This window comes from Nothoprocta perdicaria, unplaced genomic scaffold (genome assembly GCF_003342845.1).
Source record: "Nothoprocta perdicaria isolate Ctin4 unplaced genomic scaffold, notPer1 scaffold_218, whole genome shotgun sequence".
NCBI classification, from domain to species: domain Eukaryota; kingdom Metazoa; phylum Chordata; class Aves; order Tinamiformes; family Tinamidae; genus Nothoprocta; species Nothoprocta perdicaria.
The window spans coordinates 116,691-143,339 of NW_020455399.1; the positions used below are offsets into that span (position 1 = coordinate 116,691).

The 26,649-nt window shown below is 59.3% G+C and overlaps 1 protein-coding gene across 1 annotated transcript; it reads right to left on the bottom strand.

Moving 5' to 3' along the window:
- Positions 1 to 1,517: 1,517 nt before the first annotated feature.
- Positions 1,518 to 26,632, bottom strand: EFNA2 (ephrin A2). Its single transcript, XM_026038762.1, has 4 exons — positions 26,508 to 26,632; positions 4,341 to 4,633; positions 3,003 to 3,068; positions 1,518 to 2,131 (listed from the first exon to the last, which is right to left on the bottom strand). The coding sequence occupies exons 1-4, from the start codon at positions 26,630 to 26,632 to the stop codon at positions 2,010 to 2,012; spliced, it is 606 nt and encodes a 201-aa protein (XP_025894547.1). The 3' UTR covers positions 1,518 to 2,009.
- Between the last annotated feature and the right edge of the window lie 17 nt (positions 26,633 to 26,649).

The window sequence follows — 26,649 nt, forward strand, 5'->3', positions numbered from 1 at the left end:
AAACTCCCCAGCAACAAACACAGCAAAATCAGTGCTTGGAACTGAAGAGCAGGAGGGCGAGGGAAAGAGAGGCCAGGTTGCAGCCCCACGGCAGTGACACCGGGACCCCATGTCTGGCCACGAGTGCTGCCTCCCATAAGAAAGTGCCATCAACAGTTGCATATTAATTACCTCGATAGCCACTGTTCTGTGTGAGGATGGTAATTAAGCGCTTCCCGTCATGAGCACATGCCCGGCAGAGCTGCCGGGCAGGGAAGAGGCAGGTCTCCCAAGCAAGCCACTCGCACGACATTTACTTTTATTTTATTATAAAAAAATACAGACTCCAGACCGGGGGTGGGGGATGCTGTTGGCATCAGCACGACGTCGACGACCACAGCGGCGAGTCTACAGACGAAGCGGGGCTGCACGGAGACCATGAGCACAGGCGAAACCACACAAACCACCCCAAACCCGCGCCCGCCCGCACCCCCGCCGGCACCCCCAGCGGCACCCAAGCGTTTGCTTCCTCACTTTTTTTTTTTTTTTGCTTTTTTTTTGTCTTAATTCTCTCACAGTTGCTGTACACAATATAGATATTTATATATATAATCTATATATATATAAAACACAGACCGAAGGCCAGGCTTTGCCACTGCTGCGGGCACCGTGGCCAGCTGGATTGGGGCCCAGGGCCCTCCCAGGGCAGGGACATCGCGGGACTGTCACTTGCCTTTACCTCCCACGACCTGGTCTAGACACATGGAGGGAGACGGGATGGGACAGGACTGGGGGGATGGCAGGGAATGCAATTTTCCTTTTTTTTTTGTATTTTTTGGATGGTCGAGATGAGACTTATTGCAAGATTTCAGCTTCCTAGTCTAAAAAATAAAAATAAAATAGAAATAAAATAATCCCCTTCCATAAAATTCATTCTCAACAATACATAAAAAAAAAGGTCACAGTATAGCGCCTGCTGGCTGTATTTACAGGGATGGGGTGGCCCCGCGGGAAGGCTCCGGTGTGCGCATGGAAGCGGCATCTGTGGAAAGGTTTCCACTGAGTTCATACCGTTATCTGCTGTCTTCCTACGGCGGGGCACTCTGGGCCGGATTGCCTGGAGCTGCGACTGGAGCAGGGTCATTGCTGCGGAGCTGCCAGACTTTAAGGCAAGCAGGGCCGGGAGCTGCGGCAGGGAAGCGCTGACCCCCACTGCGGCTCGGCACCCACCTCCATGTGGGATTTGTTTTAATGCGGATCAGGAAAGGGGAAACCCATCCCATCGGCAGCCTGGTGGCTCCCGGGGGCTGCGCCCAGTGGGGGCAGATCCAGAGGTCGGGATGCACTGGGAGAGGAGGGAGCTGGGTCCTGCTCCCAGTCGGCTCCGGGGGGAGCATCGCCCCGCCGGCGGGGCCGGCGCTGCCCCCGGGCTCCTCCAGCCTCCATGGAGAGCACATTGGGAATGCCGCCGGCCGCCACCCCGTGTCCGTGGGTGCTGCTCAGTGTCCATCCGTCTACCCCAGCTCCATGTCCACAGGGCTGGCAGCCTGCACACGCTCGGCACGCTGCACCGGGAGCACGCGGCTGGCAGAGCCCAAGCCTCGGCACCATCCTCAGCTTCTGTGTGCGGCTCTGGCACCAGCTCCCCCTCCAGTCACCGGCAAACGGAGAGCAGTTCCTGCCTCGCTGGTCAGTTCAGAGCACTCAGGCTGGAGCCAAACCAGCAGATTGAACCAAAATAAAAAAGAAATCCGTCAAAAAGGACTCAATTTGGCCTAGGAGAGTAGAAAGCAACATCATCCAGGAGCCCCATCCTGCCGGGAAGGCACCCACAGGCTGTGTGCAGCATCCGCCCCCGTGGTGGCCCGGGGCTTCCCGCTGCTCCAGGGGCTGGGGCTGGCTGTGCTCCTGGGGTGCACATGGATTAGGGCCGTGCCGGGCGCATCCAGCGGCAACCCGGGCCGACGCGGCGGGTGGGAGAGCAGAGCGAGCAGCGAGCGCAGCACTCCGGGGCGGTCCCTCCGCGGGAGCTACGAGCCCAGCAGTGTCCAGGCGACAGGCACCACGGCAAGCACGGCCGGCGGCACCTGCAGGCTGCGGCACGAGTTGTTGCTGGTGAAAATCGGCTCTGGAGACTCGTACAGGGAGTCGTCTGCGGGAGGAGAGCACAGTGTGAGCTCGGACGCGCTTCTGCAAGCCGCAGCCCACCAGCCCGGGCGCTTTTCCCAAGAAAAATCCTTGGCTAAAGGGATCAGGCAGCGAGGATCACTGCTGTCAAAACGGGATTAGGCAGCAGCAACTCTGTGGCCCCTGAGCCACACGGGAATCGGCACCGTGGGCTGGGATCAGCCGGAGCCTCTGGGGCTCCAGGATGCGGCCCCCTCCCAGGCAGCGCTGCACCTAGCACAGCACCCCCCAACGCTACAGGAATGCTGCCGAACCAGGAGGAGACTTCTCTTCTCCCTGTTATGTGCTGGACCTGAACTGAACAGAATGAGTTTTTACAGGGGGGTTCATTGTATTGGGTCTTATTTTAAAGCTGTGCGAATTAAAATTAAAAAAAATAAAGGAGAAAGATATCCTTGTAAATGGTGACATTTCGCAGGCACTCAGCCCTTCCCCCGGGAGAGCCGCTGCCATTTGCTAATTACACGTTAACAGGAGAAGAAAATTATTAATTTGTTTTTTTAAATGGCTGAGTTATACGATGCTGACAAGTAGCCAGTGCGCAGAGAGCAACACTAGTGGTTTTTCCTCTTTCCTATCCGACTCGCAGTGGCGAACGCCCACGGTCAAGACCTATGTGGAGGAAACTGCTCCCAACCCCGCAGAAAGGGACCCAAAGGGGCTCTGGAGCTCCCATCCTCCCCTGATCCCGCAGGACGTTCCCGGCAGTCTCCGAAGGTGAGCAGAGACTGGGTGCTCTCAGTGCGTGTCAGGGCGGAGCAGTCCTGTGTTACTGCATTGCACAGCGTCCCGCATCCCATATCCTGCATCCAAGGCCATCCCGTGCCTGCACTTACTTGTTGGCCTCACGTAAACCTTGAGCTTCAGGCAGGGCCGATCGACGGTGTTGGGGGGAGAGGCGGCTGTGGAGGAACAGAGAGGAGAGCGGCATGAGCACGGACTGTCCTAAACACCCCCATGGCCTCCAAAGCCCCTTGCTCAGCCTCTCAGTACTCATACTGAATGGCACGGGGTGTGCATCACATGTGCACGCTGCACGCTGAGCACAGCATGCACTCCATGCACACCCTGCACACAGGATACATCACACACACTGAGTGCTCCTTGCACACCCTGCACACCGTGCACACTGCACACTCCATGTACACCCTGCACGCAGGACACACCGTGCACACTGTGCACTCCATGCATACAGGACACACCATGTGCACTGCACACTCCATGCACACCCTGCACGCAGGCCATGTGCCTTGGCTGTAGCAATCAAAATGGAGATAAAGCCCAGCATGAGAATTATGCTCGTTGGAGGAGATAAAGGGAGCAATTGCAATAAATCTCCTGGCCAGAGCCCCCTCACAAGAGGAAAGGATGCAATATATATATATATATATATATATTTATTTTTTTTTTTTTTTTTCCCAAAGAACTTTGCTTTCTCTCTTTTTTCAGGAGCTGCAGGCGGCAGGCTTGGATGTCCCAGCAGCCTGGGGACAGCAGTGGGGCCAGGGCATAGCCACATGCTCGTGCGCTCCCTCTGCTTTCTTAGTATCTCCCACATCCTCCCTTCTCTCCTCCTTTGCATGATGCCCGAACAGGGAAATGCGCCTGACCGCGGGAGACACCGGCGCGGCGGCGGCTGCCCCGAGCCGGCTGCAGCCACGGGTTAATGGGGCTCCAATCTGCGAGCTCCGCCAGGACGTAATTTCTTTTCTTTCATGTCTGCTAAATAGGGCTCCTCAAAGAGGCATAATTTCTAATGTTCCGCATGATGGGAATTCTAACCGGGTTAGCAACGATCAGCTCCACCATTTACTTCTGTGTAATCTTGCCCTAACGACATTAAAAATAAAAAAAAAAAAATAAAATAAAATAAAATGGGGCTGGGCGAGGGGGGGGGTGGAGTTGGAGCTGCAGTTATTTCACGAGTGACATTTTCCAGGGAGAGAGAAGTGGGGGGGAAATGGTAATTTAATATAGATAAAAGGAACAAATTAAGTGGGCTGAAAACACATGCTTTAGGAAAAAAGGGGAGAAATGCTAAGGAGTAGCGTGGTGCCGGCGGCTCGCGGCATCCCCGCGCCAGGGTCACCAGCTCTCCTTCATTCGCCTTTTGCTGCCCTATTTTGCTGGCACGAAGCCCGTCCCCGCTGACCCGTGGCGCGCGGTGCACGCACAGATGTAGTAGTACTCGTGGCCCGGGCGGAACTCGAAGCCCAGCGAGAAGGGGGTGAAGAGCTGGAACTTCTCGGAGAACTTGAGGGGGCCGCCGGGCGCTGCGGGCCGGTTGCACTCCCAGCGCTTGAAGCCCTTCTGGCGGTGCTCGCAGGCCGCGTGACCCTCGCCGTTCACCATGTAGAGCACATAGCGCTCCATGCGCTCGGCGGGCAGCGGCTCCTCGTAGTGCGGGCAGTAGATGTCCAGGTAGTCATTGATGCTCACCTCCACCGTGTAGTCACCGCCGTGGAACCTGCGGGGCGAAGGGCAGCGTGAGCACGGCGAGCGTGCAGCGAGTGTGCAGCGAGTGCACAGTGAGCACGCAACGAGCGTGCAACGAGTGTGCAACGAGTGTGCAACGAGTGTGCAGCGATCGCAGCATCCTTGCGGCACCATGGGCACCCAGCACTGAAGCCAGCGACGTGGGACAAGGCAGGGAGCCACAGTAAGGACACAGGATCATCATTCCCTGCAATGCCATCGAGGCTTTTGGCTGGAGTGCCACAATCCTGTTGGAATTTGCATTTTTGGTCCTGATTTTCTGGGAGATTAAGGGATTAGCGGGGCTGGAAAAGGGCTCCGCAGCAGGCCGGCACTTCCCGCCTCTGGCTGCAAGGTTTCCCATGGGCAGTGGCTGCCTTCCCGCTCCTGCGCGCTCATCCCAGTGCTGGGAAGACCGGCAGCGCACCCGGGGCTCCGGTACCTGCACGAGCTGCTTCTCCATGAACCATCAGCAAATCCATGAACCGGGGCCGGGGCGCGGAGCATGGCGGGGCCAGGACACGAGGCCCTGAGCACCCCCAGGAGCAGAGAAGGGGGCTGAGAACGCACCCAACTCATCACACGGGACACCCAAGCACGATTCTCCTGCCCACCCCACCTGCCAACACCCCCCAAACGGAGGTGTCGAAAGCCCCCCATGTTCGGGCGCTCCTGCACTCACTCCCGCGGGGCCAGGCGCTGCCTCCTCCGCGCAGCGCGCGGCCAACCCTGCCCCCGGCAAGGTAACACTGCAAAATTCACACAAAGGGCTGCAATTTGCAGGGAAACAGATTTCAAATGCATACAAAACAATGCAGGGACAAAAACACACCCCCCTTTCCCTCGCTCCTTTTTATTTGAAAAAATTATTTATTTTAATGATTGTTATTAAAGCCCAAGCTAAGATGATCGCAACAGAAGGGCTTGGGCTTATCAAGGGAATAATAATAATAATTATATTTTTTGAAAAAAAAAATCCACCAACTCCAAGGGCCTTGGCTGGACTGACAAATTGCTGAATTAAAGCTGATTAGTGGTGATAAATGGCAGCACCGGAGCCGCACGCTGGCGGGGGCGGCGGCGCGAGAGCTGCCGCGCGGGAGCCCCAAGCGGTGCCGCAGGCAGCGGGAGCCTCCGGCGGCTGCTGAGCCCTGGCCATGGGCACCCCAGGAGCGCTGCCCACGCGAGGCACTTGCCCGCGCGCCCCAAGCCTGCCGCTTTAAAGGCAACGAGACAACAGGTAGCCCTGAAATATTGGAAATTGTGTTTATGTGTGGTAGAAAAAGCGACACCCACTGTGGCCAGGAACCACCGAGCCATGCAGTGCTGAGCTATGCAATGCCACCCAGTGCCCACGATGTCACCCAGTGCCCAGAGTGCCACACTGTGCCCCACAACGCCATGCAATGCTGCAACTTGAAGCAATGCAATGCTATTGCAGCACCCTGAACGCAGAGCCCGGTGTGGAGACCTGCAGCAGGGCACAGGGTGGCAGATGACACCGCTCAGGTGGCTCTGGACGGACTGGCACGGGTTAGGGACAGTGAGAGGCAGGAATCGGCCTGCAGGGATGCAGCAATGCGACCAAGCACCCCGGCCACACTCCTGCGGCACGGCACAGCTCGGGACACTGGCACAGTACGGCTCAGGACACGGGCACGGCACGGAACACAGGCATGGCACAGTTCGGGACAGGGCTTGGCCACGGGTGCCAGCCTGGCTCTATTGCAGGTATTCTGCAGGCAGAGGAGCCGGAGGCTGAGGCCGCATTCCCGGGAGCGCCAGGGAGCTGGGGCTCCGAGTGCCCTCCCCGCTCGCGGTGACTTTGTCTCTGTCTCGCGTCCGTCCTGGCTGCTCTGCTGGCGAATCTTTATTTATGACGCCGCTCCCCCCCGCTGGCTCCCCCCTCCTATAAATATTACATTTCTGCTTGATCAAATATTCCCTCGCGGCGGCTCGGCGCGACGCTGTGCTGAGCACATCCCGGCCCCGCAGGGTTCAGAGCCGCCCCTGCCGCAGGGAAGGAGCTACGGTGACACGGGGACCCCGTGCCGGGGCCCCCCGCGCGGCCGCAGAGCTGCAAGGATGTGCAGCACATGGAGCCACACGGGTCACTGCACGGGATGGGCACAGGACACGCGTGGGCACAGCCAGCGCCAGCTGTTGGGATAAAGCCCTGCTGCTGTACGGAGCGGTGGGCGCTCACGTGTGGGGGACGGGTGCAGCGCCCGCGTATTGGACCGGGCACCTGCCCAGGTGCATCTCGAGGCCCCCACGAGCCCGTGCCAGGATGGGACAAATCCCGGGCTCTTCAGTCCCCTGGGAACGCCCAGTGGGAGACACTCGACTTGCGGGGTGGAAGGGGCTGCTCTGTCCTCGGGGGCATTTTCCTTCTCCGTCCCCTCTCTGTCCCAGCGGTTTGGAGCCAGGACATGCGGGAGGTGCCAGGTGCCCCCCCGGGACACAGAGACTTGTCCAGGGTGTCCCAGCAGGGCGCAGTGCACGCTCCAACACCTGGCACTCGCACCGGCTCCATGGGCTCCGAGCAAACCGGCCCCGGCGCTCCACTCGCAGCCACCGCCTCGGCCCTGGCTCCCGTCACCATTTTGCTTCTGTCCACAAATGCCCCCTGCCATGTCCTGCTTTTGCATGACAAGAGCAAGAACCCATCGGAGTGAAATTGCCCGGAATAAAATATTGGAGCTAATGAAGCGGCTTGGTGGCACTGCCCGCTGCTCAGGGCCACGCGGGTGCCAGCGTCGGGCGGGTGAAGGCGGCTCCACGCTCCCAGGCCCGGCTCATGGGTGTTGTTCCCAAAAGCTTCTCACACAGGTTTTATTTAATATCCCAGGAAAAGGGGAGCTGGGCTCTTCCCAATACACGGGAACGTGGCAGGAAGGGCTCCCACGCTAATGCTGCCGGCATTGCTTGCCTCTCCTGGTGCCTCTCGTGGCTCCTCTGCAAATCCCGTGCACTACAGCCCAGTCGGGCCAAAGGGAAGGGCACAACTCCCGTTCCCGGCACTGGCAGCATATGGCAGCTTCCACAGGGCTCGGCCCTCACCGCTGCCTGGAGCCCGACGGGGCTTTATTGCAAAATGGGGTTTCGCAGCTGCACTGAAACAGCTGAAGGCGTCACCTCAGCGAGCTCGGAGACGGAGCGGATGAAAGGAGCTGCTCGGTCACCGCCTCACTCGAAATCCCAGGATTTTTCACTAATCTCCTGCCCAGCAAGGCACCATCTCCCAGCTCTGAGCGCAGCCCGCTGACACCGAGGGTGAGCTCTGCTCCAGTTCGGCCGTGAACGGGAAGCAGCCCAAGAGCCGGTCATGGCACCGGCAGCCTCATCTCACTCTGCTCCCGCTGCCCCAGGGCTGGAGGTTCAATCATGGCCACAAAACCAAAGGGGATTTCTTTGCCCTTTTTTCCCTACCTAAATCCAGGCAAGGCTGCACCCAGGAGTGAACTGCAGCACCCTGGAGCACATGACCAAGGGATGAGATTGGGAAAGACCTGTCTCCCGGTTTGCCACATTCGCAACAGGGATGATCCCAAAGGGAAGCAGAGTTTTCCCTGCCCCAGAGCCCATCTCCCTCCAGCACCCCAGGTCCACGGGGCCGGGGCCGCCGCGCTGCTCCGCACGCCACCTAAATTATTTAATTTCTCCAAACTGCTGCACCTTTATAAATCATTGAAGGCTCCTTTTGATGTGCGATAATGAGGTTTCCTGAGCGGGCGGTGGGAAAGGCGATGCGGCCAATTAAAAAAATAAAGAGGGAGCAGGAGAGGGGGCAGGATGGTCCTGAGTGCCAGGAGCGCTGGGCACCCTGTGCTGCGGTCGAGCGCATCCCGCAGCCCGGGATGGTTCCTGCAGGGCCCAGCTGCAAACCCCAAACCCACCTTTAAAAAAAAAAAATAGGAAAATGTCTTTTTTCACCCCAAACTTTGTGCTGGGGAGGCGGTGATGTCCACCAGCTGCCTGTGGAGGTCATGGCAAGCCAGGCATTGTGGGTAATGTATGCAAACCAGCATGCAGATCAGCATGGGAATTGGCACCGGACCAGGGATGGGAGGACGGGGTGGGGAGCTGGAGCCGCATCCACCATCCCCATCCCACCTGGAGCAGTGCTCATGGAACTGCTGCCTCCAACCACATCCCGTCCCACTGGACCCCATGCTCCCGAGTGGTTCTGACCCGGATCCGGAGGTGCATCTGGATGGAACCAGGACAAGCAACGGATGCAGAGGGGGGCCCCCCTCGGCCCCGAGGCTCCCTCCTCTTCCTCCCTAATGGCAGTGACAGGCGGGGAGGCGCCTGTGCTGATCGGAGGCAGGAGAGCGGCGGTAACCTCATCGGGGCTCTCCCGCAGGAGACAACTGCTCCCGTTACCTGGGGCAACGGGGGAAAAATTATGGCTGGCATCTAAATTGCCATCATTATGCTCCAGAGCCAACACTCCCCATTTACACTTTATTGTCATCTTTTGCTTTAGGGAGATGCTGAGATATTACAGGAGCGGGTGACAGAGGAAGATGAGATGGGATGCATGAGCAGATAGACACACAGATAAATGGCTACACCCGGAGCTATTATTTCAGCCAGTTTGCAGATCTCGGGAAGGAGCAGCAATCCGCCCCCCCAGGCCCTGCAGAGCCTTTAGAGCAGAGAAGGGAACCAAATTTGTTTAAATGCAAAGCTAAGGCCACAGAGCCCACGGCGCACGGAGCAGCGGCGGTGCCGCCAGCTCCCCGCAGCGCCCGCACGCCCGCGGGGCTCTTCACGCCAAAATAACCCCGGGGCCAGCTGCAGCAATCGATAATAAGGCAGAATCCAATCGGTTCCCGGTGCATCCCATCTCCGTTGGGTCACATTCGCCTGGAGAAGCACTCAGCCGTTCTCACATCTCAAATGCTCTCCAGACAACACACTTATCTCACAAGATGTGCCCTCAACCATACATATTAATTTGGAGCCGGAGTCGTGCGGACCAGCCCTTGGTGCCGGAGATGAGCTACAAAGAGCCTGGGATGGGAAAACTCTCCTAATGGGCTTTTATGCGGAGCTGGTGGCTTCAGAGCCGCGGGCACCACACGGACTAACTCCCCAAGGAGCGGCAAAGTCCCCGCACAGGCCCCAGCTCCTGCATCCCAGCCACGGCTGCAAGCGGAGCCAGTGCCTTCCCGCCCCAGGCACCTCTGGAAATGCCTGTCCCAGCCTTGCAAAATCACATCAAGAAAGAGAAAAAGCCATTGGGAAAATTGAAATGTGGGCTCAACAGGGAACGAGGGCTGGCAGAGCCCAAGATGGGGGTGCTGCCAGAGTAAGAGGGGAAAGAAGAAACTTGGGCTTTTCCGAGGGCTTAAAGCAAAGGGAAGAGCTGTGAACAGTTTCCAGGGAAGAGCCACCATCTCCCTGTAAGCTTAGCACGGTCCTGAGCACCCGTGGGGGCTTGCGGTCTCCCTCTGGAAAAGCCCTTTCCTGGGACTCCGGCTGTGGGAAACACGGAGGTTTGGGCACGAGGCGCTCAGGCCAGGCGGGTGCAGCCAGGACAGGGCATCTCTGTCTCACGGGGTTCTGCACTTTCCAAAAAGGGAAAAAAAAAAAAAAAAAAAAAAAAAAAAAAAAAAAGTATTTCCATCAGTAACTCACACAACTGGCACCAAACACCTACCTCTTGTCAGAGGACCCCCAAAAGCTGCCAGCCAGTCCCCACTCCAGGCACTGGAATCACAACCATCCCCACAACCCAGCCGCACTCCTTGCCCCTCATCAAAGCTCCCGCAATTGCACCAGCTGCTGCAGCTCGCACCACTCAGCCCTCATTAGCACAGCAGCTCGTTAGTGGGCACTGAGGCTAATCAGTGCTGCCAGCAAGGAAGGAGCCCGGATTCACGCGTGCAGCCTGGTGGCCGGAGTCCCTCTTGTTCTCAGTGCCCAAGAGAACTGGAGAGGGGGACATGGGAATGGGGGACACGGGGACCAAACTGCCCAGACCTACCCAGGGCTCCTGGGTGCTGCTGCAGCAGCTGCATGGGGACATCTGCACCCGCAGGAGGAGGCCCCCAAAGGACCCTCGTTCCTGGGCCGCGGCCAACAGTGGCTCCTTGCTGGCATCGCGGGATGCTCCGGCCCCTCGCGGGACCTGCAGGGACCCGGCCGTAGGAAGGGGACGCGGCCGCCCTCCCCTGCGCTCCCAGCTGCCTCCAGCGCCTCTGGCTAAGCAGAGATCAGAAATGTTAGATCTTTCCTAACATCTCCTGCCAGCACCGCGCGCCCCTCTCCAGAGGACCCGGCCCTCTGTTATGTAAACACGGCACATCCGCTGGCAAAGATTAAAAAAAAAAAAAAAAAAAGCCTCATTTGCACATAAAAGCAGCCTCTGCGCCCGCCGGGCACCGGCGTGGAGCGAGGAGGGCAGGTTAAACTCCACGGTCACAGGGCGCCCCCAGCCCATCCCCGCAGCATCCAGCCTGCACAGGGATGCACCACAGGGCAAATCCCTCTTCCGCTGCCCCGTGCGGCCCCGCGCGCTCCCAAGCCCGGATAGGCACCGCTCGCCCCATGCTCTTCTCAGTGCCCATCGCATCCCACTCTGCTCTGCCCCCGCTGCACCCCAGGTCCCGCTCGCCCTCAAGAGGGTCCAATCACCCCCAGGCCGGGCGGCACGGGCCTGCGGCTCTGAGTGTGCCAGGGACATTTGTATGTGCAGCCGGGATCTGTGCAAATTGAATCAGATCAGAAATTCATTGTCGGAGATGTGGCGGCTGGAAAGTGTAACGATAATTGCGTTAGCGCCGGTGGCCGCGTTTCCTCGTCTCCTGGCGCCGATCCTGGAGAACTGCGAGGGCACAGAGAGCCGGGATGGCAGAGCTGGGAAGGGATGGGGAGAAGGGCAAGGAGCAGAGGGGCACACAGGAGGAAGGGAGCATGGAGGGGAGCTGGTGTGGAGCCCCGTGGGCAGGTGTGAACATGGGTCACATGTGCATGCTGCCACGTGTGACCACACACATGCCGCCACGCGTGCTCCGTTGTGACGAGCACCCCGGTTAACGTGCACGGGAGCCCCCAGCAATACAGCTAACAGTCCTGCAGGGCTGCCCAAAGCTTGGAACAGCTAAACTGCTCCCCGCCCGTCCCCGCTGCAGGACAAGGACAGCGGGTGACAAAGAGCCGCAGAGCTGGGCCCCCCTGTGAAGCCGCCTCGTCTGCCTGTAATAGGCGCCCGCGGCCCTAATTTGCAGAGCGCTTTAGCTGGCGCTTAGCGTGTAGTGCACACCCGCGCGGGCCGCGCTTCCACCAAGGGGCTCGTGCTGCAGGGACTGTGGCGCCAGCGGCCCCCCAGCCTCCCCTCCACCCCGTGTTCAAAGGGCACCCAAAAGTGGCCCCAGCGTGCGGCTCTGCTCAGCGTCCCGGCCATGCTCAGCGCCCGGGGCTCGCTCTGCACCAAGACATTTGTTTCCTGACTCAGGCCCTATTAGCGGATGCGACACGGAGACGGTGGCTCCATTCCCAAGCGGAGCAGAGGGGAAGACGCTGGGCAGCGGCTTCCCCTGCCTCGCACCGCTGCTCATTTTGGCTTATTGCATTTGCTGCTCGCTCGGGTTGCAGGCGGCGCCGGGGGGGCGGCATGTTCCGCCAGCGACTTTTTAACCTTGCAACACTCTAATTCTCAAGAAATTTCACGCGAGCGGTGGGAGTGATTTGCCAGCGCACTTGCTGGCTCTCGCGCCTGCCATAATTTGATCGGCGGGACACGGCGCACGAGGGAGCCGTGGGGGAGCGCCTGGCCTGCGCCCAAACCCCACGCGTGGCTTCTCCCCAGCGCTGTGGGGCTGCACAGCTGAAGGAGCCGCAGTGCAGGGCGGTCCCTTGGGAAGCGGCTCCCAAGCCCTGCCCGCGCTTCCCAGCGCGCTTGGCACCCGCCGTGCCGGCGCGCCCGCGAGCTGATAACGGGATGATAGGTCTGCACTAATGGAGAAAATCCATTTAGGTTCACTCGATACTCTCCCCACAGGCTTTCATTACCCCGCGGGGGTCTGCAGCGTGCCGGGAGCTGCTCCCGCGAGCTGCGATCCTGCAGCCCAGCACTGCCAGCCGCCTGCTTGCTCGCTTGCTCGCACGGAGGGCAGGGGGCACCCACAGCCAAACCACATCTATGTCCTGCAGCACCCAAGGATGCCTGAGGCCACCGAGAGGGGCATCAAGGCGAGGACAGCATATCGGGACCAGCCCCGCTGGAGGAAACAGCCGAGGAGCCTCCAACCAAAGTGGAATAACGACGGGGCCCCCGGTCCCACGCGCCTCCTGCTTAAGGCTGGTTAATAGCCTGTGTTCGCTGGTTAGGCCTGAATGACATTTCCAGAGTTATAATAACTGGGCTATTACTCGCGGTATTGATGCGTTCCCCCCGCCAGCAGCCGGCTCATCCCGCGCCGCGCCGAGCCGCCGCTTAAAGCTCCTTCAGTCAATATCAGTTCTATTTTTCATTACTCCCTGGAAATGTGGCTCTTGGAAGCTCATCCGTCATTCAATTACGCCCTGGTTCAGTCCTATCATACACGTGTCATAAAGTTCCTCAGATCTGAACTGCTGTTAATTTTCTGCGCCGTCCCGAGGGGATGCCCAGGACGTGCCTGGAAAGGCAGCGGCGAGCCGAGGGCATGCCGGGTACGCGGGGCACGCGCGGAGCGCGCACGGAGCGCGCACGGGGCACGCGGCGCTGCCGAAGGGCCCCTCCCGCGCAGGCACCCGCTCGCACGACCTTGGCAGCGCAGGCGATTTCTTCCTCCGTCGGGTTTATTCCTTTATCAGGTGTTGGTTTAACAGGGCGAGTTCCCCCCGCCTTCCCCGTCCTCTTTAATCCCATCGGCATCCGTGTCGAGCACGTCCGTACGCGGCGTAATCACCTGCCTGGCAGATTTGTCACTTCACCAGATGTAATCGGGGAACGGCTCCGTGTTTTTTTTTTTTTTTTTTAAACTCTCCTGATTTTCCCTTCCCGCGAAGCTGTGTCTCCTGCCGAGGCAGCAGTTTCCTCCCCACGCAGTGCCAGCTCAGCCCCGCTTTCCTCTGCTCTCCAGACAGGTTTCCCAAGAGTCAGACCCCGCACGGATGCCGCATTCCTCAGCACGCTCCCAGCTCCCTCCGGCCAGCTCTTGCCTGGTGCGCATCCCAGAGCACGATGCTCCCGGCCATCCCTGCATCCAAGACAGGACTGCATGCATGCTAGAGCACGACACTCCTGGCCATCCTCGCATCCACAGTGATGCCCCTACAGGGATGGGCGATGGGAAGACCCTCCATCCCCTCAACCATCCATCTCTATGTTCCCAGCCACCTTTCTAGGCCTGGCCTCACTCTGGCGCATGGAGATGACGGCTCTTTTGGGCACAGCTAACAACCGGCCTAATTGATCTCCACGAGCCTCTGCTCCGGCCGTGGATCGATGCTGGCACCCATTCAGGCTTCCCGAAGAGCCATTGCTCACTGCTCCCCACTGCGAGTGCGCATCGATCACAGAGGGATCAATTTGATAGAAATAAGGAGAGGGGGACCCTGGGCTGTGGCCCCAGGACCGGCACAGCCCCGCTCGCTGCCCACAGGATGATGCAGGACCCGGCATGGGCCCAAGACCCATGGGCCCCGGAACAAGGAGAGCCAGGGATGCTGGCCACGGTCACGCGCTCTGCGGCCATTAGCTCGCCCGCGGGGCACCTCACCTTGACAGGCGGCAGGGAGCCTCTCTCCTCGGCCCCAGCAAGGAACAATTAATGGCGATGGGGCAACCTGGGCTCCCTCCTTCCAGGGCTTGCTCGGGGCAGCCTCCCGGCCACGCGTGCAGGGCCGGCGGGTGGAGGGACAGGGTCATGGGGCCAGCAGGAACACGCTTGCTTCTTCACCTGCCTTTCTTCCCCCTTCACTCCTTTCCGCAGCCCAATTTGACCTAATTTGCCACGATCCACAGGGGTCCCCCATCCCCGGCACAAAGAGCCCGCGCCTTTCACCAGGGCTTAGCCTCGCGCTTTGTCCACTCGCTCCGAGCCTAATCAGATTAAATCCTTTCCAAAGGTGCTCCCCGGCCCCTTTCCACGGGGCCCTGCACGGGCCAGGACACCGGGGCCCACAGCACCCCCCAGGCCCCAGGAAAGGGGGAAAAAGGGGAAGAGGGAGAAGGGAGCTGGGGGTGCTCCAGGGGAATCCCTCCCCTTCTTGAGGCAGGCAAAACGATCATTGGAGAACAGAAGAAAATTAAGAGATAGGATTTTTGTTTTTCCTGGACCTAGGAAGAATTTGTGCGCTGGTTCCTGCCGCTGCCTTTGAGTGACACGCTGGGAACGGGATGTAGGATGCAGAACATGAAGCTGCACACTGCAACTTAACTAGAGCGCCCATGTCCATCGTGCCCCATCCCAGAGGCAGCCCCTCCTGCACCAGATACCCACAGAGAAAACGAGTTGCCCCAGGGCACCAAAACGGGGAGGGAGAAGCCCTGAAAGCACCAAGGGAGCCCCCAAACTTTGGTACTCGCTCGCAACGCGCTTTGGGTGCAGCTCGGCGCTCAAATGCATTCGACACGGGCACTCTCCCCTGGCCAGGATTGTATGCAAAGGCAGCTAGGGGTCAATGAATAATTCATACTCCGCTGTCTTTCAGAATTATACTGTGGAAAAATAAATCTGAGACTATATAAAAAGGGAGAGAGGCAGAGAAAGGCGCGTAGGGGGCGGGGGGCTGCAGCCGCCCCCGGCCGCACCGCAGCGCGGGGATGAAAGCGGCCCGCGCGCCACAGCCTTCTCTTCCATTGAGCAATCCCACACTGAGGTCCGTGCGGAAACCACCTTAAATCCTTCCTGTGCTTTGTCCCGGCGCCTTTGCAGTGAGCGGGGGGCGCGGGGCCCTTTGAAGGCGCGCGCTCATCCGCGCTGCTGCCTGGGTTCAAGGCGGCGACGCGCTGGGGCCACGGCAAAGGCTGCGCCGAAGCGCCGGCCCCACTGCCACCGCTGGGACCCGCCAGCATCGCCACCACATGGGAGCACCCCTTGGCCGCCCAAGCCCAGCTCTGGCCAGGCACTGCGAGCGCCCACATTGACCCATTCTGCCCCCAAAACCCCGGGAATGGCCCTGCTGGGGCGCAGCCAGCAGCCCACTCCATTCCTGTTCCCATTCCCAATTCACCACAACCACGTGCTTGTGGCACAGTTTGCGGAGAGGGAGGAAAGGAAGCACGAGCTGCTTTAATTTGGCTATTTAAAAATAAAGAAATACCAGGGGCTTTGAAAGCCAGAGGTCCCAGCGGAGGGAGCTCCAGCCCCTTCAAAGGCCGCCTCCGCTTTCTTCCCCGCTCGCCGCACACAAAGGTGCGCCGACATGCTCCTCTCCGCGGAAAGACCCGTTAATTGGTTCCAGGCAGAAGGTTAAAATCTCTCCCCTTCCCTGCGTGCTTCCTAAGGCCGGAAGGGGAAAGGGAGTGGGGTCTGGAAAGGGAAGGAGATTGGGGATGGCACAGGAGACCAATCACCAGGCACGCAGGAAGATGCAGGGATGCTTGGCCCGCGTGCTTTAGAGGAGCTGGGCAGCACTGGGAATGCCGGGGGGCTCAGGAGGGCCTCAGCATTCCCAAAGGGAGCAGGCGGAGGCATCATCTCGGGCGGGACATGCAGGGCCCAGGGCCCAGCCCTGTGTGAGCACCAGCCCTGTCTGCTTCTCGCACACTCCAAGGTCAAGGCAAGGCAGGAGCAGCGGCAGCAGCTCCGGGCACAGCCACAGGGATAAGGTCTCTGTGCATGGAGCAGAGATTGTGCCCATTTCTCCCTCTCCAGCTCTGGAAAGCTCTTCCCCCTTGGCATGCCCAATCCCATGCGCTTTGCAGCAGGGAGCACATGGGGAGCGCAACCTCCCCACACGCTGCTCACGCTGCGCCCAGGGCCTCAAGCTCTGTCACAGCCGCAGGGACCGGGAGGTTGCCCGAAGCCATGGCCAAAGCTCCCAGATTTCTGCTGGATTTTACACAAAGCGCATCTGCTTCCCAGCCCAGCCCTGCCCCTGCACTTGCTGCTCCGCAAACAGCCCCACGCCGGCCCAGGCAGCTCTCAGGGTTCGCGCGTGTTTGCTGAGGGCCGCCCTGCTTGGCTCTGCGCAGCGCGCTGCACGCCAACGGACGCACACGCACATCCCGCATCCCGTGTGCCGCATGCCCCAGTCCCCCACATCCCGCCGGGAAAAGCCAGAGCCAGGGAAGGGCCACGAGGCCACCGGCCACAACCCCGTGCTGTTGGCCACATCTCGGCACATCCGCCTCCATCCGCAGCACGGGACTCTTCGGAGAGGGGCACTGAAATTAACAGGAGCCAAGGGCAACGTCCAGCCTTGGGGAGCCCCACGGGCGCCTTGCCCATGGTCCGGGCTTTGGAAGGCTGTTTAAGCACCGCTGAGCTAACAGGATGCTCATGGGCCCGTTGCTGCTGTAAGCGCTGGTTTAGCTGTTGGGATATGGTTAAGTGCACAGGACCGGGGATGGGGAGCTGCTGGCAGACACTGTCCAGCGTTGCCGCCCAGGACAGGACGGGCCCCGAGACCCAGCGTGCTCATCAGTCGCCAGCCCTCACATGCAAGACCCCTGCGCCCACTTCCCTCCTTTCGGGCTCACTCCAAGGCCGGAGCCGGCCCGGCAGCATTCCCGGGCACGCGCCCTGTCCAGGGCTGCTCCAACCCCTGTGCAAGCCTTCTGCCTGCCAACAAACACGCTTCTTACACGCTCTAAACGCCGCGTGTCGGCCCAGTCCTCCCTGGAGCTCGGGGAGCCTCCGGATGCTCTGGGTGACCCTGTGCCCAGTGGGCTCTGCCAAGAAAAGCCGGAGCTGCCGTTCGTGTGGGCGGAGAGCGCGGCCGTGGCGCGCGGCCAGGGCTCCGCTGCTCACACAGGCGTCTCCAACCCGCGGCGGCAGTGAGAGGGGACCTGGGGACCGGCCGTGCGTGCCGGGCACAGGAAGCAGCAGGAATCCCGCCGGACAAGCCAGGGATGCGCAGTCCCGCAGGGAACACGCTGGCTTCACGCGTCAGCACCCTGGGGATGCTCTGCTGGCATCGCCCAAACAGCATCAGAGCCACAGTGTTAATTAACCCTCAAAGCACTTTACGAACATTACGCAATTATACAGCCCAGCCCCTCCATGGGTTGAGGGAGCCGCTGCCCGCGTTGTGAAGCTCGGAGGCCATTCGCCAAAGGTCACCGGGAAGGAAGCAGCACCCCAGGCAGCAAGTCGGGTTGTCTGGAGTGGGATTGGAGCTCTGAGCACCTGCAGAGAGGATTGGGGACACGCTGAGTGGTCATCTGTGTTTGGTTTTTTATTTTTTTATTTTTTATTTTTATTTTTTTTTTTTTAATTTTTTTATTTTTTTATTTTTTTATTTTTTTTCCTTTTAATCGAAGGCCGAAAGGACCCTGCCTGGTTTAAAAGCGATTAGGGGCCCGGCTGGATTATCAGCCGCTGTCTCAATCACGCCGCATCGATCCAGATAATAGCCAGCAATTGCTCAGATACAATATCATAAAGTCGCTTTAAGTGCAGCGGCGGCGCTTCCCTGGCCACGCGCTCCAGCCGCGCGCTCCGGGCGCTGCCCGCCCCAGCCGCGCTGCGCCGCCTCGGCCCTGCACCAGCTGCCAGGAACTGCAATCCACCCAAATCCCTGCAGGAAGGGTGGCTCAGCCTGCTCCAAATCTCCTCCTTCCACACGGGCCTCTCCGGCTCGGCCTTCCTGCCGGAGTGTTGTGAGTTCCGTATGCTCCACTCACTGCGGAAAATGCCCGTGCATCCTCCCCCGACGTTTCCCACTGCTTAATGAGCACAAAATATTTCCATGTCGCCAATTATTTGGTTCGTTTGTGCGGCCGCAGGTGGCCCTTGCACAGGGAAAGTCCCTTGGAGTGGCGTCCGTCCTCAGGAACACCGCTGGAGCCGCCCCGGCGCTCCCAGCTTGGCAACCATGGCTCTCTGTGCGGCCAGGCGCCTTTAGAGTGAGCTAATCACTTCCCATGACTTAAACCCGACATCTCCACTTGCACCAGCAGCTTTTCCTTCTCCCTTTCACCTTGCAGTTCCCGCTCCAAGCTCAGCCCCAAACGCCAGGAACGAGCCCCATTTCCATCAGACAGGAATGGAGAAGGCAGGGCCGAGTGACGCACTATGGCCAGAGATCCCTTTTGCTGCAGGACAGGAGGTCACTTTCGGAAGGACCCATCAGCTTCCTGACATGTCCGAGTGCCAGTTCGGCAGCTACTCTATGTGCACAAAACTGGTTGCATCCCGCAAGCGTCCCGTGTCCCGCTGGGCACGCGCCACTCCGTCCCGCGGAGTGCATCGCTTCCAAGTGCTCTCCTCCCACCTGTAGCCGGGCAGCGGTGCCTCCACGCTGCTCAGGAAGGAAGCGACGCTGCGAGAGCCCCCAACTCCGGCAGGATTGCTCCTGCAGCGCTGTCCTTACAAACAGTCCCAGCGCTTGGGAGCCGGGCACGGAGCTCACGGCGCTGCGGCTACCCCAGGGCCACAAACCTGTCCACAGCCGGGCGGCTCGGCTGGCATTTACCCGCTGGAACAAAGTCAAAATGTTAAAAAAAAAAGAAGAGCAGATGGTCCCTTCGCTTTCCCCGAAGCAAACATCGGGAAGAAGAGAAATTTCCCCATTCCTCCCCAAGACATGAGGACAGGGCAGAGGAGAGCAACTGCATCCAGAGGGACCTGGGGATGCTCCTTCTGGGAGCAGAGCCCCTATCCCGGCCAGTGCGGCCAGCACAAGGGAGCCCCCATCAGCACCGGAGCCCGGGAGCGGGCGGGATGAGGCCTCCGAGCAGCCTGCTCCACGGCCGGGGCCGCGCTGCAGGAACCCCACGTTATTTGGAAAGGAATAAATCGAAATGCAGAGGCGGGGGGAATGCGAGATGAAGTAGCAGGAGCAAGGGAGGAGGACTGGGATGTGAACTGGAAATAAAGCAGCTGCCGGGCTTTGTGCGGAGGGGATGCTGGGGACGGGCACGCTGGGGACGGGTGCGCTGGGTAGGGGACGCAAGGGGAAAAAACAACTTTCTCACAGACCGGTGTGTTTCAGTTCCCCCTTTTGCAGAGTTCACAGACCACGGCCACATCGCACACGTGCCACATAAAGCCTTTTTCCTCCCGCTTTATCACCAGATCCCGGCACTTGTCCCTGAAAGGACAGACGGACGCCCCGGCTCCACACCGACCCCTGTCCATGCCCAAAGCCTAGCCAGGTTCGCGCCGTGCTCCCGCCGCACTCCCACCGGGCACTGTCCCGGCTTTTTCCACTCAATTTCCTTTCTGAATCCATGGGAGACAAATCCGTTCCAAGCCCTTTGCCGAAGCAGGCGGCTAGAACGGCAAATCCAGCGGTGCCAAGTTTAATAAGAATCCTGATCTAGAAAGCAGATAATAGTTGGGATTATCGAGCTGGCTGGGAAACAGCTCCCTCAGCTCCCGGCAGCACGCGGCCGTTTGGCTGCACGAGCAACTCGTGCGCGACCCACCGCGTCCCAGCGCTTCCCAAGGCACCCGCAATTCCCGAGGGATCAGCGGCCGTCGCAGCTCGTTCACCCTGGGACAGGGCAGCAGCGCTCAGGGAGACATGGGAATTCCACAGGTCAGGAAATGGGGACGGCCACTGACAAACAGCAAGGGGCATTGCAGAACCCTGGGCTGCACCAGTGCAGGGGAAGAAGGTAAAAAAAATAGAATAAAGGAAAAAAAAAAAAAGTAAAAATAAAACAAATAAAGTAAAAACAAAATTAAAAAAAAAGTTAAAAAAAAAAAGCAAAAACATAAAGTAAAAATAAAGCAATTCCCGTAATTTTTGACTGCCTAATGCAAAACCTCAGCAATTGACAGTAATGTGGGGGGAGTGGGGTTGGGGTGGGGGTGCAGGATGGAGACTGGGGGCCACGTGCTGGGAAAAGCCCCTCTGGACCGGCTCAGTGGCTGCTCCAGCTCCAGAATAATCCTCCGGCGAGCGGATTTGGCGCAGGGCAGGAGGGCTAGGAGCTTTTTCCTCAGCAGAAACAGGATTGGGAAAAAAGGAAGAATTGGGATTTTTCAGGTTCTCGATGGGGTCAGGCTTGGCTGATTTTATTTCACTGCAAATGTAAATAGGGGTTTTTAAAAGAAAAAAAAAACAAACTAGCTTAAATAAAAACCCACTAGAAGACGCAGTAAGAAATCCTGCTGGAGGACAGGGAGAAATAGCTGTAGCTGGGCTGAGCGTTTAGAAATATTTGTATTTGCTGTCTAAACACTTTATCTGTTTCCCAGCACATGGGAGAGTTTTGCTCTCCGTGTAATGCTATGGAGAAAATAAACCGATACAAATAATTGCTCCTCTTCTGCAGGAAAAAAAATCCTACAAAATTTAGTTTCAGATATATCAGGGGAAACAGCAAATATTTCCACTGAAATTAAGCGGAATGACACGCTAATAAAATATACGGAGGAGACAATTCGGAGGCATCAAGAAGCAGGAACAGCCCAGGTGATCTAATAGGTCTTTTCCATCTCCAGTTGTTACAATCCTCCCTTGCAATTTATTTGCCCTTTTGCCAAATCCCGCAGTAAAAGGAGGCGGGAGCACCTGCCTGCCTGGGAAATGAAACCAGGAGAGGTTTATGTTTTGTGCAAGAGATCTGAAACAAACAAAAAAACTTTAATTCTCAAGGGGATTTCAGCGCTGTGTGTGGAACGCGCTTAGAGAAAGGCAGGTTCTTGGGTTCCCCTCGGAAGCCGTGGGCTCTGGTTTGCAATGAAGGACAAGCAAACTGGGTGCAAGCAAGCGGGCGTCTGCACCCGCGCCCTGCACACAGTCATTGTGCTGCAAAGAAACAACCACCAAACAAAGAAAACCTCAAAAACGCAAAAAAAAAAAAAAAAAAAAAAGAGGCCAGGTAAAAAAAATTCCAAGAAAGGCAGAAAGCGGGAACCAGAGAAGATCTAAGGCACAGAGAGACCCGAGGCCAAGGTGGAAGTGTCCAGGCCCTGGTCGGGACGCAGCGCGACAGGGCGAGTGGAGCGGGTGCCCCAGGCACCAGCTCCGGGCAAGGCACAGAGGCCGTGCGGGGAGCAGCTTTGCCCCTTGCATGTCAGTTCTGCCACAGTTTTGCCACCCATATGCAGGTTTTTCTCCATGCATGCATGCATCCTATTTTGCCCCGTTCTTGCAGGTTTTGCATCCCTGGGCCCAAGGGTCGCAGCAGCGGCTGGCTCGCCACCCATGGTGCTTGCTGGGCTTTTGAGCACGGTGCCTCATTAAGGGCTAATTAGCTCCCGAACAATGGGCAGCGATTGAGCAGCAGCACGGAGCCAAGGCGAGAGGGGAAATAAATAAATAATTCAGCACCGATAGCCCAGGAGTAGCGCAGCGGAGCAGTGGTCCAGCCCAGCACCGCTCGGCTCGGTGCCACCACGGCCTCAGTGCCACCACAGCCTCACCGCGGCCTGCGCCTCGCAAGCGCCTCTGCCACCAGCAGCGAGCGGCCGCATCCCTCAGCGCGGGCAGGGCCACAGTTCTGCCATCGCGCTTGACGTGCGCGGGAACGGCAGGACTTGGGGCCGAGAAAGTATGAGGAATTCACCTCCTCCTCCAGGCCAGAGACAGCGGCACTAAGATGTGCACATAAACCCCTTCGGATGCGAGCAAGCAGGCCAGGAGCTCAGCCCTGCAGTGAGAAATCCAGGATGGGAATAAAGCCTCTGGAAACCACGATCTCTATCGAGCACAAAGGAGCCGAGAGAAGTGAGGACGAGGCGCGTAGCAAGCGCTCACTGCGAGCTCAGGGACGAGACAGCAGGGGCGTCGCGGCTGCACATAGATGGGGACAGCGCCAGCTCCTTCCCCGAGACCTCTGCTTGGCTCCTGCGAACAGCTCGTGCACGCAGGCGTGCGCTTACCCTGTGTGCAAGACAGGTGTAAAAGAGAAGGATCGTTAACACTGCCCCGTGGTGACCGAGAGCAACGTCCCCCGGTCCCCGCACTGCTCTCGCCCCTCACACACAAGGAAGCAGTGGGCAAGGCTGCCTCGGAGCCGCCAGCTGCACCTGCTGCCCATGAGCTGCACACTGCCGACCAGCCGAGCTGCTGGCATTTGGGGACGGGATCCGAAAGGCCCCTTCCCAAGCACAAGCAGTTATGGACACAGACAGGGAGAGGATGCCGCACAGGGGCCTCAAACACGAGCCAAGTCAGACACGAGGCGGGCGCCCGCAGCACGGTGCATGCAGCAGGCTGCACATGCTGCACGGTGCATGCAGTGGGGAATGCTTCCTGCAAGACCAACCTGCTCCCTCTCCCCTCCCCAGCACCAAACTCCCCCTGGAAAGCCAGGCCCTTTCACTCCGTGACCCGGAGCTGGGTCTTTCCTTCATTCCGTGGCGCAGAGCCGGTGCAGTCAGGCTGGGATGTGTCTTGCTGTGGCTCTGCCAGCACCGTGACCCAGGGAAGCTTCAGAGGTCCCAAGGTTAAACCTCAGCACATCCCCAGCCTGGATGCCCCAAGCTGCTGTTGACGGGGGCGGTCAGGGCCTCACCGTGTGCAGCAAGCGCATGAAGCGCGCGCCCGACCTGGCTGCAAGAATGCAGGAGAAAACATGCACCCAAACGCAGCGCGGGGCTTCTTGGCCACGTGCAGAGGTGCAAAACGAGTACCGATGTTGGGCTCACATGTCCCACAGTGGCAGATCCTGCTGGCAGTTTTCCTCATGCTCCCCTGCCTGGCCAGGCAGTTGGAACAGCGGGATGGGGATCCCTGGCGTACTCACACAAGCAGAACGGAAGAAAAGAAACCAGAAAATCAGCCTCCCTAGGCCCAAAAATGACCTCACAGTTAAATATGGGCCACAGGTAAAATCTGGTTCAGCCACTGCACCAGAACTGTGCCACAAAGAGGGAGGAAACGGCTGGCCTTACCCGTCACACCGCAGGTGCCTCCGCATGGAACGGCGGCGTGCGGCTGAGCAGGAACGGGGACCCGGGCTGCATCTCCGTCCGGCCCCATGGCTCTGCAGGGAGCTCGCACCAGGGCTGCGGGAGCCGCTGGCCTTGCTGATGCACACAGATATCCACAAGCCCCAATGCTCACCAGGGCTGGAGCGGGATGGGGCGCTCAGCCGGGCACCCTCAGGCTCCAGCCGCAGCAGCGCTCGGCTCAGCTCGCTACGCCTCCCTCCAAACCCCAAATCCACCCGGGAAACCCCTGCGAGCGGTTCTGACAAGAGTTTTCAAAATGCCTGGAAAAGCCCAGCGGTGCCTTCAGAGGTGCCATGCAAGGAACTGCAGCCCCCGGCACTGGGTCAGCACCCGGCCCGCTCTGCTTGTGGCCCCGCATGCAGCAGCAGCAGCAGCAGCAGCAGCAGCAGCAGAGTCATGCGCCGCCGAGCGCCGGATCCATCCGAGCACGCTGGGATGGCTACCGGCACCGCGGGCACCGGGGCACAGCTCGGCTACCGGCATCCGAATTATTCTGCTCTGGACGAACCACATCTCCTCGAGCCGCAGCGCCGCTCACACCGAGCGCACAACGGGGAACGTTTCTTGCCAAAGCAGGGGATAGAGCCTTAAACAAGCACAGGGCAATTTTCTGCTTTTTTGATGCCTTCTGATTTCTCCTTCATGAAATGAGGCAATGGATAAAAAAAATATGGACGAGAACAAGGGACCAGAGGAGTGGAAAGAGGCTCCTCATTTTTAAGAGCAAAACAGCCTTCTAGTAACTCTGGAGACAAAAAGAGATATCGCTTGGTTTAAAAAGAAAAATGATCAAAAACTCAAGGGTAGTTTGTGCGTTTGCCACATCCAGTAAATGGCTTTGAGATCTCAAGTGCACAGAGCAGATCCCAATGCAAAGCATGACCACGTTGGGAAAATTTGGGTCATCTCACAGACCCAAACGCTGCTGAGGCGTCTGCTAAATCCACAGGCTGCTGTTTGCTCCTTCCATGCATCCGTTTTTGCTTCCTTTGCCCTATTTATTTTCCTCAAAAATATTCCCTTTGACAATGGCAGATGCAGGGGGGGAATAAAAAGAAAAAAATAAAAGAAGAAAGGAAGGAAAACTCCAGCTATTCAAGAGGCCAAATTCCCCATTCCCAGCTCTTTGCCAGCTCTGCAGCAAGGCCGCTGTCAGGACGCGATCCCTTCCCGCATCCCTCCCGCACTGCGGGATACCCCAGGAGCAACTTTGGCTCTGGACATCATGGCTATAGAATCCTTGGGCGCCAGCCCCACGCGTGGTCACCATGTCCCCAAGCCCACAGGCCACTGGAGTGACCGCTTGCACGGCACAGCCGGTGCTGCTGCTCGGCCCAGCCTGTGTTGGGCAACTGGGAGAACAAAAGAGAAGAGCCCGGCCGGGGCCACCGGGCAGGAGCGGCGAGCGGGAGCTCACGAGGGGAGAGGCGGCCTCCCTCTCGCGTCCCCCACAAAAATGCGAGGCAGATAATAAAATCCATATGCAGCAAATGCAGCAGCGGCGCCGGCGCGGGAGCAGGCAGAGTGCGGCGAGCACAAAAGGCCGGACGGCCGAGTCGCGCGCGCCGCGCTCGGGCGCTGCTCGTTCCACCACGCGCTGCTCGCTCCACCACGCGCTCACACGATGCCCAGGTCAACAATGCAGCCACGAGGGCTCCCAAGGTCCCCTCGGTGCCCAGTGGCCCATGGGCAAGACGAGCCACCCAGGCACAGCCACGCATGAGCAGCCCTGTGCCAACACGCTTGGGAAGCACCACAGAACACAAGGAATCGGCCGGCAACGTCCTCCCAATGGAGCTGCTCATGCTGCGGGCTGGAAAGCACCAAGTTCCCTGCCAAGGTCCTCTCCAAAAGCAGAGCACGAGGGGTGGCCCTGCCAGCGAGCGCATGGAAGACTCGCTGCCGCCCGCTCCGTTGCAGCGCTCAGGGCTCGCATCCCCTCACGAGCAGCCCTGGTCCCGCCGCCCGTCTGTGTGCTGCCTCTCGGGGGCACAAAGAAAAGTTGATTCTGCCCAAAGGCCAGCAAAGCCAAAGTCCGAAGGGACAGGAGGGTGACGAGTGAGCGGCACTGTTGCTGTGGCGGCTCCTCCGCAGCTGCTGCGCTGCACGGCGGGAGCAGGACCGCTGTGGCCACGTTAACTTTTACCAGTTAAAATCAAAATGAAACCAAGCAGCAGGACTGGGAAGAGGCTCTTTTAGCTTTCTACAAAACATCCGCAAGTTGTTTCATCTGATATGATTCCATTTGTATCCGCATGGAACAAGATGTGGGGGGAAGAGGAACCCTCGTGGTCTCCGTCACCTGCGGAGGGAACCCCGGCAGAATCCACCCTCGTGCCAACTCCTTGGCAATTCCTGCTTTCCTGAGACTGCAAACTTAGAGACGCGGTAGAGACAAAACACTCCCTTAAAACAGAATAAAATAAAAATTGCCTAAAAAACAAGAATTAATGCAAACAGCAAGCTGGGGAACAAAAAGAATTTAACAGCATTTTTTTTCTGCATGGAAAACAGCACCTTTGCAGCTTTTCGCCCTCCCCTGGCTGGCCCCGCGGCCCCCGCGCCGTGTCCGTGGGGTCGGCGCCGCTCGGAGGCAACTCGCGCGGCGCGGGGGGCCCCGCGGCCGGGCCGGGGCAGCGGCGCCGCCGGGGCGGCTCCACGCGGGCTGCGCCGGGGGCCGGACCGCGCGGGGGGTGGCGGGGGAACCCGGGCAGCACCGGCCGCGCCGAGCGGGGCCCCGAGCCCGCGGCTCCGGGCGCGGGGAAAGTGGAGCCCCCGCGGAGGCCCCGCGCGGGAGCGGGAGCGCGGCCGGGCCAGCCCCTTCCCGCGGTGTCGGGCGGCGCTCACCGGGGGTTGCTGCGGTTCCAGTACACGGCGTAGCGGTCCGAGATAACTTTGCCGCTCTCGTCGCTCCAGACGCAGACGCCGACGAGGGCGGCGAGCAGCGCGGGCAGCCCCCAGGGCGGCCGCATGGTCGGGGCTGCAGGCG

Bases quoted from the DNA above. Each gene is read 5' to 3' on its own strand.
- EFNA2 (XM_026038762.1), bottom strand. From the start codon at position 26,632: ATGCGGCCGCCCTGGGGGCTGCCCGCGCTGCTCGCCGCCCTCGTCGGC. The intron at 4,634-26,507 runs GTGAGCGCCGCC...TTCGCCCCGCAG, and splicing joins TGGAACCGCAGCAACCCCCG to GTTCCACGGCGGTGACTACA. The intron at 2,132-3,002 runs GTAAGTGCAGGC...CTCCTCCCGCAG, and splicing joins GGTTTACGTGAGGCCAACAA to ACGACTCCCTGTACGAGTCT.